This window comes from Drosophila gunungcola (assembly GCF_025200985.1).
Source record: "Drosophila gunungcola strain Sukarami chromosome 2R unlocalized genomic scaffold, Dgunungcola_SK_2 000013F, whole genome shotgun sequence".
Taxonomy (NCBI): domain Eukaryota; kingdom Metazoa; phylum Arthropoda; class Insecta; order Diptera; family Drosophilidae; genus Drosophila; species Drosophila gunungcola.
The window spans coordinates 1,089,123-1,104,232 of NW_026453171.1; the positions used below are offsets into that span (position 1 = coordinate 1,089,123).

Sequence of the window (15,110 nt, forward strand, 5' to 3'; positions counted from 1 at the left end):
CAACTACCTACCTCCAACCACTTCGGAAAAATAAACAATTTAATCAAAATTAAATAAAAACAAGAAAGGAAGCAAACTTCGGCAAGCCGAAGTTTATATACCCTTGCAGCTATTGCAAGAATTAAATATTTTTGAAAACATTAAAATTATGATTTACTTGCGTATATGTCTAAAAACATTGAAGCAATGATGATTTGCAGCTCATTATTAGGTAGTTATTTTATATAATTTTATTATTTCTATTGGAGCTATATGATATAGTCGTCCTATTTTGATGAAATTTTAACCGTAATTCTTAAATATTTATCCATAACTATATGTCGAAGAACTTATAGAAAAATTTAAAAACACCAAAGTTATAATTTTTTTTTATTTACTTTTATGATTGTTCCTATGGGAGCTATATGCTATAGTCGTCCGATTTTGATGAAATTTAAACCGTAATTCTGAAATATTTATCCATTACTATATCTCGAAGAACTAAAAAAAAAATTAAAAAACAGAAAAGTTATAATTTTTTTTCATTTATTTTTCCGATTGTTCCTATGGGAGCTATATGCTATAGTCGTCCGATTTTGATAAAATTTAAATCATAATTCTGAAATATAAAACCATTACTAAATGTCGAAGAACTAAAAAAAAAAATTAAAAAACAGCAAAGTTATAATTTTTTTTCATTTATTTGCTATAGTCGTCCGATCCGGCTCGCTCCGACTTATATACTACCTGCAATAGAAAGACAACTTTTGGGTAAGTTTCATGCAGATAGCTTAAAAACTGAGAGACTAGTTTGCATATAAACGGACGGACATGGCTAGATCGACTCTACTAGTGATGCTGATCAAGAATATATATACTTTATAGGGTCGGAAACGTCTCCTTCACTGCGTTGCAAACTTCTGACTGAAATTATAATACCCTCTGCAAGGGTATAAAAAATTAGGACATGCCAACTTTATCAAATTGTCATATATATATATATATACTTTACAGGGAAATGTCTCCTTCACAGCGTTTTTTAGTACTCCCGATTGATTCCAGAGTTATATTGAATAATCCATTAGATCTTTAAGTTTCGCCCACTATCAAACATTCCAACAGATTTAAGTAAAACCGCTAAGGAGTTTCCTTTTTTTTTTTTGCATTTTGTTTGGATTTAATCGTATCTTCTTTTTTGTATTTAGTTTAAATATTAAGGTTATAATTATACATATAAGTTTAAACCGATTACAATAATTAATTTTTGTTTGTTTTGTTTTTTTTCTCATTCACGTTATGTTTGTGGTTTTGTTTTGCTTTAATATATATACTTGTATTTTTAAATTTACTGTTCTGCTCATTCCGGTTTCTTTCTTACGCTCTTAAATCTGTTAAATCGTTTTACGCCTTTAATAATTAATAATTGTTACTCTTTATCTTTGTAAATTTATTTGTATGCAATGTGAAAATGGTACTTGGTATATTTATGCGGATGTTGCTGTATGTTTTGTTTTGTTTTATTTGTTTCATTTTCATTCCTTGTTGTGTGAGGGAGGAGGAGTTTGTGGGTGGTGTTAGGAGTCGCCTCCTGCAACCTAAAACACCTTCATGCTGTGTGTTCGTTCTATGCGAGTGTGGTGTTTTGTGTGTGGGTGTTTGTTTTTTTTTTTGTGGCTGAGGGAGAGGAAGTAGGCGTGGCCAGGACGCTGCTGGGCGGCGCCTTTACAGTGCGTTCGTAGTAAAAACGTTTCTTATTAAGTAAAGTATGATCGCTTATCTTCGTATATTAGATAATCCTCCTCCGACGCTGGCGAGGATTTCTCGCTCCCCGCCGCTTCGGCGAGAGTTTTTATTTGTTGTGGTTGTTGTTGTTGGTGTTGTGGTGGCGGCTGTGATTGCTGCTGCTGCTGCTGTTGTTGTGGTGGTTGCTCCTTGACAAGCATCAGTAACTGGCCAGGAATACCCGACGGCGTTGCTGTTGCTTTCGTTACTATTGCTGCTGATGGCTTGGTGGTGGCATCTATGGTCGTTGTGGCGCTGCCGGCTGCTATTGTGGTCACTGTCGTGGTGGTGATGGCGGTGGCGGCGGCGAGTGTGATGGGCAGCGCTCGCAAATTGCTGCCGCTGCTCTTGCTGTATATGTGGTGAATGGGCGTGGTGGTGGTGGTTGTTGTTGTTGTTGTGGTGGTGCTACTGCTGCGAAGGCTATAGTAGTCGCTCGCTCGGGCGATCTGCAGGGGCCGCCAGATCGTGTTCTCCGGAAGCTAGTTCTGTCCGGTCCAGTACGAGGGCGAGTAGCCTTGCTTGCCAGCAGACTTCGACTGGCTGGTCGACTGTTGACGCTGTCCGGCACTGTTCGAGTCCTGCAACAGACATGGTTGGGATCAGTAAGTGGGTCAAAGAAATCATGGACTGGTTGTTGATGCTGCCGCCTTTGCAAGCAGAACACATTCAGCTTATTTCGGTCTCCACTCGGCCGTCCATCCATACACAAAATGTGGGTTAAAATATAGAGCACACGCAGTTATCAGTTATTAACACACATATTCGCTGATTATATACACGGCAGATTTAAAGTATAGTTTATATTTATAGTATAGGCACATGAATGGATATGCTTCTGATAGCAGCACGACCCCTTCGACAAACGATTCCTTCTTTTCGGCGCCGCTTCTGTGGGAATCATGCAACTAGAGACTAGATGATACAAAACAAGATGTGATGAGAGATATTACGTGAGGGTGAGGCATGCGTGGGTGGGTTAATATTGTGAGGTTCACCAAGAACTTTTTAAGCAACTTTTACACGTGATTACAACAAAGGAACTTACCCGGCGGGATGAGCTATGAATCCTGCCGTCCATCTAATTGTTGTCCCATAAAAAAATCAAAAGAAATTATAAAGAAAAGTCAAACAATAGAACAGTTTCATGCATTTCACAATTCTCTCTCTTTCTCTCTCACTACCGACGAGTTTTAACTATAAAAATTTCGACATTCAGCCACCTAACTTCTCAAGGAGACGATATTCTCCCACTGATGCAGATGGTCCGAAACAATATCAAAAATTTCGAAAAATGCATGAAATGTAGTTGTTAGTAACGATCACAGGTGAAAGGTAAAAAAGTTTTAATGAAAGAACATAAATGGCAAGACTTTTAGTGTGTGTTTTCTACAGGAGATGTGCGTGATTAATGTGATAAAGTGTTGTACAAAATATGCATAGTTAGTGTCCACGTGTTATTAGATACTTTAACAATGAGTAACGCAAAAAGGTGACAAATTCATGCTGTAGATCAACAAAATCAGTTTCAAGCTGCAAAGAAAAAACCAAAGTTAATGGGGAATCCGGGTCAAGCATTTCGATTTATCTAAGTGTGGATGTAAGACGCATTCAAAGACCAAAACCCAATATTAAAGTAGCCAAAGAAAGTAAAATGTTGTGGCGGTGGCGGTGATGTATAACAACGAATGGTGCAAACTGAAATTTGTGTGTGAACTAAAGCTATGACGTGATGAATTTCCCTAGGCACTCCATCAGTCGGCAAAGAAGGTTATGCCGCCGACATCGTCCTGAACGTAGCTTTCAATATCTGGCCCATAGTCATCGTCGGAGGAATCGGTATCATCCTGATCCAGGCATTGGACAGAGCTCAATTGCCAGATCTGCTGGTAAGCAATTTGCGGACCATTCTCCGCCCCTCCGCCTATAATAACCTGCAGTGGTAATTCGGAATGTACCTGATGAATGGGCTGATGGATCATATTGTGGTGTCCGGCCGCTGGCATCGGCAAGTACATGCCGTACGGCTGGGCCGAAGTGCCGCCAGCCGTCTGAGTGTTGGGCATGTTGAACGGCGGCGGAGTGCCAGAGTGGAAACTCTGCTTCTCGTACGACTGTGAAAAAATATAAATTAAAAAATCATTTGTAGACGAGTCAAGCCAGGTTGTTAACTAGGGCTGTGTGTGTGCTTCAATGTGTATATTGGCTCTAATAATGCATGTTACAATACTAAATGAATAAAAATGTCCATAATGTATCTTAGCCACAGCCCTGGTTATAACCACTACGTACATTAACCTTGTTCAGCGCCACATGTCCCTTCCCGTACATGGACGAGGTCAGATCGGAGCCAGTGCCCGGCTGCGACTGGTTGGACACCGCCTGCGTTTTGCTCTGCTGATTGACGCTCGACGAGTAGCCGCCCTTGCTGTAATCCTGCGTGGTCTGCGAGAGGGTGTCATAGCTGGTCGAGCCGTAGCCCGCGCTGTACGAAGGCTTCGGGAACTGTTGACCGGAGGCAGTATTGGCTGCCGGTATTTGCTGATGAATCAATTAAATAGAAATTATTAACTGTTCACTGTTTGATAGCGGTTTGCAAAGCTTACTGGATAGATGGCAGGCGTGCCATATTGGAAACTACCGGGCATCACATTACCGCCATAAAAGTAGGCATAAGGAACATTCAGCATGGGCGCACTCGAGCCTGCCTGTTGCGACATTGTGCTAGAGACCTGTGTACGTTTAAAGTTTACATGTTTAATCACCGATCATCAATGAAATTTTACGCGCTCGAACATACATTGCCAACGGGACTGGAGTTATTGTCAGTGCGAGCAAAGCGGCCGTCGTTCATTGCGGAATAGGTCACCGAGCCGAGGTTGTCACGTCCAGCTCCCAAGCTGGCTGGCGGATAGTTCAGGTCGTAGTATCCTTGCTGCAACCGAAAGGAATCACATTAAGTTGCCATTTAGGAAGTAGATTTTGTGTGTTAACAATGACTGTGAAGATATGGGACGCAGCTTTGCCAGTCTGCGAGCGTTCTTTGCAGTCTGGCGAAGCTGTGTGCCGATTCCAAACGAAATGAAACGTGTTTAATGTGTTCAATTAAATGCAATGATTGTATACACAAGTCAAATGTAAGGTTAAAATAAAAAACAAAATATTAAGTGGTTAGGAAATCGAATAAAATTTGTGTGTCAGGAACATAGATGGAAAATAATATATAATACTAATTAGGGATGCAAATTTATTAATAATTTTGTTTTAAAGACATAAGAGAAAAATATTTTTGAGCTATGCTAATCGATTTTTAAGATAGTTATCTGATTTGCATTTTTATTTAACGAGGAAAACGGTTTAGCACTATTTGAATTTGTTTTGCATCCCTAATTTGAACAAAAAACTATAATAAATAATTAGTACAGCAGGAGGGATAGGAGGATTAGTTTATGGTTAATTTGGAGTGTAAAGCAGAGCCAGGAGGATAAGCAATACATATAAATGTTTTTTGTTTTGTTTTTTGTTTTTTCTGATGATGATTATGATAATGCCAGGAATGTGGAAGGTGGATGGAAACGGAAGCGGATGGTTTAACGAAATTAAAGTGCAAGGTGGCGAAAGAAAGTGTTAGCTTATTTACACAATCACACACACATAAACAGACACAGACATGTAGTAGGTGGATTTAAGGACTTGATCACAGACATCGCGGTAATGTTATTATGTACAATGCACGCTGAGAAACGGTTAGAAGTGGAAGGCCGCAACGTCAACGAGCCCGGATCCGGGACAACGATCTCAATCAGCAGCGGGAGGCGAGCTGGGATGCGCTAAACAGTTGTCGTATGCGTTTGGTTTTGTTTTAATGGACTTGAGAATTAGGACTTGGCTAATGTGAAAACGTTGTTGCGAACATTATTATGGGTGGATATTGATACGATTACTGATTGATTGATTGATTGATTGATTAGAGACGGTTCGATTGATTGGTCAGTTGCATTTTGTAGTTGTTGGTTTGGTATTTGCTTTTGCTTTTCTCCATGAACTCACCACATGTGACACTCTCTGTTGCATCATTTGCAATTCCTCGTAGGAATACACTGGTTGCTGATAGTATGGCAATCCAGTCTGAATATATTGACTAACCATTTGGATGTTGGTGGGCACCAAGCCGCTGCCGCTGCCACCACCACTACCAGCACCACCAGCACCCGATGCGCCGCCCACGCCGCCGGCGCTCGCTCCCGCACCAGGGCCGCCGGCGCTGCCCGCCGTCGTGGCAACGCTGCCACCGCTGCCGCTGCTATTGCTGCTGCTGCTGTTCTTGTTGGTCAGCGAAGCCAGCACCGCAGCGGTGCTTCCCGTGGCCGTCTGGGCAACGGCCGCCGCTCCCACCGAGCTGTTACTGCTGCTGTTGTTGTTCACATTCACACCGACGCTGGCCGCGCTGCCACCGGCCACGCCGACTCCACTACTTACGCCGCTCTGGCTGACGCCGACGCCTCCGCCCACGCCGGCCACGTTGCCGCTGGCAACACCCGCCGTCACATTGCTGACCGAGCTGTTGCCGCTCACGTTGTTATCTGGCGGAGATCGGAAATAAAGAGATTACATATGGATAACCAGGGGGACAGGTACAAGAGTAAACACTTAAAATGGGTGATTGAACAATGTCTACAGAGTCAGAGAATATTTAGAATTTAATTATTATTGTTAGTCTGGTAAAATGTAAAATATATAGTTATGCTGCTGGATTTGAATACAGTATAATTTATATATATATACTATACATTTTTATAACTTTTTATAATTGATACAAACTTTGTGCTACAAAGTCTAGACTACATGTTCTTAACCATAGTCTATACTCGCAGGCAGGCACACTAAAATTTGGAAATATTCTTGGTCAATTTGTTGACTTTGTAATCTCTAATATAATTTTAAGGCTAGCTAGGTTGCTTTAATTAAAAAGTTGTTCTGAAACTATATTTAACTAAACAAGTTACAGAGGTGTGACCACATGTGTTTACTCTTTTGGGCCTGTACTAAATCCACGTTTACTTACTGTTGGATACGACCGCCTGGTTAGCACCTGCCTGACCGCTCACCGCACCACCGTTGCCTGTGCTACCGCTGCTGCTGCTCACGCCGCTGCTGGTGGAGACACTGAAAGGTCAATGTCAATAAGATCAATGTTTAATGCTACTATGAGGAGGGGGGATTCGCCTCCGAAAGGGACATGCACCGGGTACTTGGATTAGTCGCATACTGGGGAGAAGCGGGCATGCAGAGCGGGGAGTTAAGCTCTTCTCTTACCTGTCGTAATGCGCGGCACTGCTGGCCGTGGTCGCATCCTTAAGCTTGGCACTGGCACTGAAATTGGCGTACTGCGAGGACGCGTTGCTCGCACTGCCAGCGAACCTGAACGAAAATCCGCAATTAACCACAATGGAACCAATGCAAATTAAGCAATTAGAGGCGAGGCTGGGCCTTGCAGGGAAATCGGGATATGGAGGGAGATCATCGCTATTGCTACTTACCCGCTGCTGTTGGACAGTCCAGTGTTGCCATAAACGCTCTGGCTGGACTGGTAAGCACTTTGTGGTGTCGAGTATCCGGATGTGAGGTAGGCAGAGCTCGCATTGCCGCTGTTAGGTGCGGAGTGCGATTGCGGGTTGGGTTTGGGACATGAGCGAGCATTGAACGTGTTAGGAGAATAGAGAAACAGTAAACAAAATGAAGATTAGCTTCCTTTCGGATGGTGCAGATTGTTAGGCAAAACTTGCATACAAAAAACATAGAAAAAAACGTAAATGGAACGTAGAAGCTTGTACCCTCACAGAGTGATTATTAATTTGGTCGTTTTTTTAATCATTAGATTACAAATTTGGTGACAACTCTAGGAACGACAGTAAAACATTTCATTTGACTTTATAGGGTAAATTAAAACCCTCTGCAAGGGTATTTTGGCGAATGAAAAGCAGTCAAACAATGCTGGAGGTTCCATCATACCTTGTGCTGTTTTGGCTGCTGCTGCCTCCGACCGGAATGTTTTGCGTCGCCGCTCCTCCGCTGCCCGCTACCGCACCTGATCCGCTCTGTGCCCCGGCGCCCGCCTGCTGCTGATAGGAATTGGGCTGGTACGAGCCGTAACCCTGCTGCTGGTAACTGCTGGCCACCGAGCTCTGCACATTCGCGTAGGTGGAGCTGCTATAGCCCCCTGGCGCCGTCGTCGGGTAGCCACCAGCCGCCTTGCCCGCACCACTGCTCTGGTAGGCATTTTGGTAAGCATTGCCACTGCCGCCCGTCTGGCCATAAGGATCGCTCTTGGCCAGCTGGTCGAGCGCCGTGGTGGCATTTACCGCCGAGCTAACACCCTGCTGCTGCTGCTGCGCCGTCGAACGGGCCGCATAACCCGCTGCACTTAAGGCATCGCTCTGTTAAGGGGAAACAAATTAATTTGAATAAAATATTTAATAATATTTTAGCAATCGAATGTGTACTCACGATCTGGGAACTTTGCAGACTCGCCGCCAGCGTTGCCTGCTGTTGTTGCTGCTGCTGCTGCTGGGATTTGCTTTGGTAGTCATCCGGCTGCTGTTGCTGCTGCTGACCGTCAATGCTAAAGCCCGACCCAACCTTTTCCGGCAGGGGCTCGAAGCCATCGTCCGTGCCGAAATCCAGAGCGCCGAACTGCACGTCCAGGTAGCCAATGTTGTTCAGTGCATTGTCTCCCGGCATTTCGACGGCACTAGCCGGAATCTTTGAGGGCGGTGGCAGCTTGACCCGCGCCCTCCGCACCTGCGGTTGCTGCTGCGACTGCTCGCCAGTGCCAGCTCCTGATCCCGCTCCCGAGGCAAACACGTTGGCGTACGTGTTGGGATACGGGCTCACACCCACACTGGTGCCAGTTTGCGAGTAGCCAGCCACGGGATTCTGCGCGTAACCAGCTGGCGCTGGCTGTCCCGGTGCAGAGCCTGGACTGACACCCTGGCTGGCCAGCGAGTTGAAATACTGAGATTGCTCGACCGACAGCGTGGCCGACGGCTTGATGGGCGTCGTTTGCTGCTGCTGCAGTTGTTGCTGCTGTTGGGCCTGGTGCACCAGCGTGGCGGCTGCCGAGGCGGCGTTTGAGAATGTGTCTGGTGAGGCGGAGACAAAGGAGGACGGTGTGCTGCCCGCTCCTCCGCCGGCCGCTGCGCTCGCTCCCGTTCCCGCACCCGACTGCGTGCCCTGAGACTGCAACTGGGGCGGTGGATTGCTGACTGCTGCGCTGTACTGCAGCAGCGGCGTGGTCGCCGAGCCCGTCAGCGTTGCTGGCGGTGTCACTGCCGCTGGTCCGCTGCTGGAGCTCTCCTCCAGATGAGATCCCTGCTGCACCACATGGTGTTCGAGACCCGGTGGCGCCGACAACTCGCTTCCGGTCGCCGTAGAGGCACCTGTTACACTCGCTCCCGTTCCACTCACCACGCTGGCCGCGGTTTGCGTTGCCAGGTTGCTGGTCGTGAATACCTTGCTGTCCTTGAGCGAACCTTCGTACTCCTCGTTGTTCCAATCGCCCCAGGCATCGTCGTGAGCCTGCTGCTGTTTCTCGGCGTTTTGGGCAATGGTGTTGTCCCACAGCTCCACCTCGTGGTGATCTTCAGCGTTGCCGCTGCGACCAGGTCCATAGCCACCGCCAGTGCCTCCGCTGCCGCGATCGCCACGTGGTCCTCCGGTGCGTCCGCCCATGCGACCGCCACCACGGCCCGAGCGTGAGACGAACCCACCGCCTCGTCCACCGCCACCGGGTCCACTGCGTACGCCTCCGTTGCGCTGCCCGCGATAGTTGTCGTTGGCCCGATCCTCACCGCGGTCGCCGCCAGAACGAGGTTCACGAGACTCGCGCTGGTTGCGCTCGTTCTCACGTGTCTCTCTTCCGCGCCCTTTAAGTTGGGAAAAACAAGTCTTAGTTTGAGTACAGCGAAAGTTATACATAAGCTCATTTACTAAAATGACGTGCACCTCAAAAATGTTGTTGGTGTTCAACATTCTGAGTCAAAAGTTATAATTTGCAGTCATTAAATACGAAATAGGAAAATTTTCAGTTTAAATTTTATGGAAAACATTTTAGTAAATGAGCATTATTTGGGTTTGGGCTTACATCCACGACTGTCGGTGGAGCCGCGGGTGGCACCGCGATTTGAGCTGCGGTTCCGCGACTTTTCCCGCTTGTCCGCATTCGCATTGCCATCGGCCCAATCGCCGTCGCCGGCTGCCCCATCGGCCGCGGTACTTGCAGCCTTGTTCTTGCGCTTCTTCTCGTACTTGGCAAAGGCGCCCTGCAATGGAATCCAATTGAGTAACTGGAGGACAGTTTAAATCGAAATATAAAAACTAACCTGCGGTAGCTCTTCAATCAAAAAGTTGGCCGCTGCCTCTAGGTCGTAATCGCACTCGTTGAGGGCACAGCAGACCTCCTCCTCGGAACGTTGGGTCATGGTCAACAGGAGGGTGACCTTCTCGTTGATCTGCGGGTCCTCTGTGGTGCTATTGGTGATCTGGGCAATGCGCAACTGTTCGGTGGTGGCCTTGGGCTGGGCCTTCTCTGGCTTGTCTGTCTTGCTGGCATCCTGGCCGCCCTTCTTGCCGGCGGCCGCAGCGTGTGAGACTCCATCGTGGTGGCCGGCTCCGGATCCTCCTCCGCCGGAGTTGCTGGCATTTGACTTTTTCTGGTTGCGGGTGTGGCCGCCGCCTCCTCCGCCGCCTGAACGAGTTTGTGTGCTCATCTCTATGTACACTGTATATACAAATTAGCTGCGATAATCAAAAGATAAAAGAAACGATATCAACACCAGGGGATCCAAAATTTTACTGATGTAATTTAAAATCTTTGACGACTGGATGTGGACATATGAAAATCTGGGATATAACTATAAATCAACCAAAAGTTCATTGCTTACTCAAAACATTAGAATACATTTAAGTATTAGAGCAAATAAACTTTAAAAGGGGTACAGGTATTATACGAGTCCTGAATATAATCCTATTTTAAGTCGAAATTCTATACAAATATCAAAAAGTCTCCTAAGTTTTATGGCCTAAATTACAATTTCCGAAAATAATATGCAGAAATTTCGTTTTTGTTCTGCAATTCTGGCTATGGCTAATATACTGATAGGATAATTAAACCAAAACTAATATAAAAACAGGTCATTGCCTTGAATTTTTCAAAAGCCTTGAAACCCAATTTCATCTCTACAAGCTAACCAGAAGCCAAACAAACCGTCAGGACTTAGATATGTTTTAGCAAAAGGTTGGGTTTGGGGGAAAAAAAAATAAATGAGAGAATATCACAATCCAGACAGATATTATCTACGGATGTGCGAAATTGCAAAACAAGTGGCCGAAAGATAGACGCAAAAGAAAAGCTGGCAAGATGAGAGTTCAATGTACATTTAATAAAAGAGAATGAAAGACCGTGAACAAACACACACACATACACTGATGGAAGTTAGAGAGAGGGAGGGAAGAGCGTACGCACAAACAAAGCGAGCATTCAGAAATAACAAAAATTAATGAAAAGGGGGTGTCAAGGGGAAAATGTATTGGCAAAACAGGTAACAGTGGTGGACGAGAGGGGGTTGCGGGGTAAGTGACCGCGACGCATCCAAGCCGAAACGTCAGCCGCTTTTCCAAGGGGGGTGGTTCATGGGAAAAAGAGAGCGGGAGCTGCAGAGGCGACCCCGATACTAAGTGCATATCTGAATCACTCAATTTTTGTTGTCAAAACAGTTTTATCAACGTTTGCCGTGAATAACGCCTTTCCATGCATTATTCATACACACACACACACACGCGAGAATTAGCGCACACAATCAAAAGACCGCTGCCGCCTTCACTATTCTGTTAAGCTTCGCATTTCGCACGTCCGCCAAGATATGAAGATTTCTGCTGATGGGAGTACTAGTGTCCCGCGACCCGGAAAGAGCTCAATATAAATTGAAACGGGAATAGCGGGACTGACATACACAAAAATTGATTTATAAACTCCTTGGCCTCCTCGCTTCGGTTTTTCCGCTTTCGCTTTTATGCTTGCTTTTCTGCATCTGCCCCTATCGCCATCTCCCTCCCACCCGCACCAGTGCGGGCCCACCAGTGTTGCCAGGTGCGAGTGCAGCTGTTGGTGAGGCTGATAAATTAACCATCAATTGGAGCACGCAGCAGGCTAAATATTCGTGCTCAGATAGACTACAAAGGGCAATCAATATAAATTGGGAAATCTGCACAAAATGACCGATTTCAGTCAAAATTCGACAGGCAAACACATCACTAGGCACACACCCGGCACTTGGCAACACTGAATGCGAGGGCATTGAAACCGAATGAAGCGCACAAAGAGGAATGCAAAACCGGACAAAGTGGCGTACACTGCGCCGAAAACGAAATGTACGCCTCGCTGGAAGTAGATATTATCCAATTTCAACCATTTCCCGACAGTAAATGCATTTCCAATGACTTTAATCGGGCCAACTGGGAATATCGTTTAAAAATTACCAAGTCAGCCCCAGCCATGTGCACATACTTCGACGCCATTTCTGCAATGTCACACTAGCTGACTCTTTCGCTCTTATGTAAACCAAGGGACCCAGTAATTGACGGCTATACCGATACAGCCGCTCCAGACAGCGGACACTATTGAATTTTCAATCAACTATTGCGCTGTCGGGGCGCCGGAAAACAAGACAAAAACACGGCACACAGGTGATGGGTCACTTAAACTACACTTTAACACCTCGGCAGGCTTTCGGTCACGGCTTAAACTCGGGTAAACAAATTTTCAAAACGGAGCCTCACACAATACCTGCAAATGCGCCGAGAAACGCACTTTTAATCGACACTGATATCGGCGTAGTCGATGTTTTCAAAATATCGGGGTTCTCGATGTTTTATAGGGATGATCGATGTTTGTCGATCTCTATCGATATTCCACTCCAGTTCTTGCACACTTAGCTCGGTTCCACTCCATTGCTTGCACACCCTCTTTCAAAATTCTTAATTTCTTCCAAAACGCACTCATTATTTTAGAAAACTTAATTAATTAGGTGGAATTCGGTCAGCTGTTCGTAACAGCCATACAAATTTCAGCATTTCAGCAACACAGAGTCTGCTGAAAATGTTATTGAAAAGCCAGTCGCCCCTTCCTACTAAAATTCAGAAGGCAACACTGGTCCCATTATGAAAGTAGTCACCAAATATATGCAATTAAATACCCAAAATGTTTTTTTAATTCTAAAAATGATGTTATATTAAAGGGAAGCCATTAAAGTCAAAATATTATTTATTTATGAGATTAAACATGATTATTTTATAATTCATTTTTCATTTATTACTGACTTGGTTCAAAATTCATTTAATTTTGAAGAAAAAAGTTTTGCTGCGTACATTGCCGCTGTTGCGTAAATGCCGCCGTGTGAATAAGCTTTTAACAAGAATTGACCGGCGACTAAGTCCGATAACATATCGATTGACCATTCAGTCTGCCACTTTGTCCATCCCTATCGTCAACAAAACATTGTTTTTTTTCGAAGACAATTAAATACGATGCTGTCTAAAACAATGGGCAAGTTAAGCTTTTTGCTGACTTAAGGTCGATCATAATATACATCGTTGGCCTATACTTAACAATAAGTACGAACATGTATACCAAGTTTTAGGGGGATGACGAACCGCTGTTGTCTAAAGATGAGTTGCTGGAGGTAGGAATTGCGGAGCTGCATTATAAGCTGAATAAAATCCTGGACAATCAGAACGAAATCCTAGCGCGCCTTTGCCAGGTGGCTAACAACAGGCCGACCACCGAATTCTACAAGGTCAATCAGGACTACTTTCAGGTGACTGACCCTGAAGAACTATCAAATCTGGATGCCAATTTTTCCAAACCGAACAATCAATATGTGAGTTGCGGACTAGGTTGATTTATTGGGTAATTGCAATTTTAACCATTTTCAGACATATCTAATTTACCACATTCTAAGACCTGAAGGACGAGTAGAACCTTTGAAGAAGAATTTCTCGAAATACGATGTTCTCATGGCGTACAACTACGATGGTGTGAGCACTAAACAGTCCTTTAAGCAGTACAAAAACATAAATAAAACCATTTTTGGTAAGTAATTAAATAAGATAATACGCCAAATCTTAGTTGTAGAACATACATATACAGTGTGCATACACAAATTGTAATTTTTTTTAGTTGTCTGGCTGCCATAGGATATTCGGTTTATTTAAATGAACCTTGAAAAAAATGGTTATATATGTAAAACAACAAACATTTTTTATAAAATTTTAAAAACCTTGTTTTTTATATCTGGTTGTATAAAGAAAAACAAAGTAGTTTAACAAAACTTTTTAAATAGGAAAAATGTTTTGTTATGTATTGCTTTGGCAAACATAAGTTAACTTACCTTTTGTTGCTATTATTTCTAGGCAATCCACACCAACTTTCTTTTATAATTTAGTTTCATGTTAAATTTAATACAACAATGTATGTCAGTACGAATAATTGTATAAGCCTTTGGTTAAAACAATATAAATTAAAAATCGATTTAAAATAATATAATTATATTGTACGAATAGTTGGAATTCAATTATGTTTAAACTTAAATCGTTATCTGTAGGAATCCTAAATACGGATGGATACACCCAAGCGGACTATGTCGCCGATATCAGAGCTGCCTTTCACACGTTAAAGCGTCGTTATCACAAAAGAAACCATGATTTAAGGAGAAAAATTAAGAGGACCCAGGAAAGCCAACCGAACTCTGACTGGGAATAACTGATACTTTTGTATAAGCTTTAAAGTTTTTTATATCAGGCGCGCAAACAATTCATATATTTGCTTATCTCAACGAAAGGAGTAAAAAGCTAAACTGGTTTTTGGCTCTTTTTGCAAGTTTTGTTCTTTCCACTTTAATTAGGTTATTTTTGGTTTACAAAGCACCTCAAAACGCCAGCCTTTCAAACCGTAACGTTATGGTCGACATCCCCTTAAAAAAAAATATGGATCAATGATTTCACCACTCAATAAGATTCAGCCTGACTTTTAGAATTATAGTAAGTTATTTATTTGTTTTTGCTTTACTTATATTTATACCCATGCAAAGGATTTATAATAAAGACAAATCCGCCGCTATAATGTATAAATATTCATTAACTGTAACGTTGATCTAGCCATTTCCATTTGTTCGTCGAACTAGTTTCTCAGTTTTAAAGATTTCTGTATAAAACTTTCCCAATGTGTTCTTTATTTTTAGCATCGGAAAACTTTTTCACGTAGCTTTTAACTCTTAAATATATGTAAATATTAA

At 43.8% G+C, this 15,110-nt stretch overlaps 2 protein-coding genes across 10 annotated transcripts; one reads left to right on the plus strand and one right to left on the minus strand.

The window, feature by feature from the left end:
• Nucleotides 1-1,482: 1,482 nt before the first annotated feature.
• LOC128256305 (protein lingerer) lies at nucleotides 1,483-12,727 on the minus strand. Of its 9 annotated transcripts, none has more exons than XM_052986608.1 (15): nucleotides 12,605-12,727; nucleotides 10,143-10,557; nucleotides 9,905-10,082; nucleotides 8,269-9,686; nucleotides 7,774-8,198; nucleotides 7,302-7,409; nucleotides 7,078-7,182; nucleotides 6,827-6,915; nucleotides 5,812-6,344; nucleotides 4,562-4,696; nucleotides 4,368-4,493; nucleotides 4,054-4,302; nucleotides 3,720-3,875; nucleotides 2,810-2,842; nucleotides 1,483-2,342 (listed from the first exon to the last, which is right to left on the minus strand). In XM_052986608.1, the coding sequence occupies exons 2-15, from the start codon at nucleotides 10,527-10,529 to the stop codon at nucleotides 2,244-2,246; spliced, it is 4,041 nt and encodes a 1,346-aa protein (XP_052842568.1). In that variant the 5' UTR covers nucleotides 10,530-10,557; nucleotides 12,605-12,727; the 3' UTR covers nucleotides 1,483-2,243. The 9 variants fall into 9 exon arrangements, with proteins under 9 accessions (XP_052842568.1, XP_052842571.1, XP_052842567.1 ...); XM_052986611.1 differs by having other exon boundaries at nucleotides 5,908-6,344; nucleotides 6,827-6,927; XM_052986607.1 differs by having other exon boundaries at nucleotides 4,060-4,302; nucleotides 6,827-6,927.
• LOC128256217 (uncharacterized) lies at nucleotides 12,409-15,066 on the plus strand (the record flags this gene model as incomplete). Its single annotated transcript, XM_052986449.1, has 4 exons — nucleotides 12,409-12,504; nucleotides 13,458-13,697; nucleotides 13,753-13,909; nucleotides 14,421-15,066. Coding segments are annotated over 4 exons (651 nt in total), but the record flags the coding sequence as incomplete, so codon positions are not given.
• Between the last annotated feature and the right edge of the window lie 44 nt (nucleotides 15,067-15,110).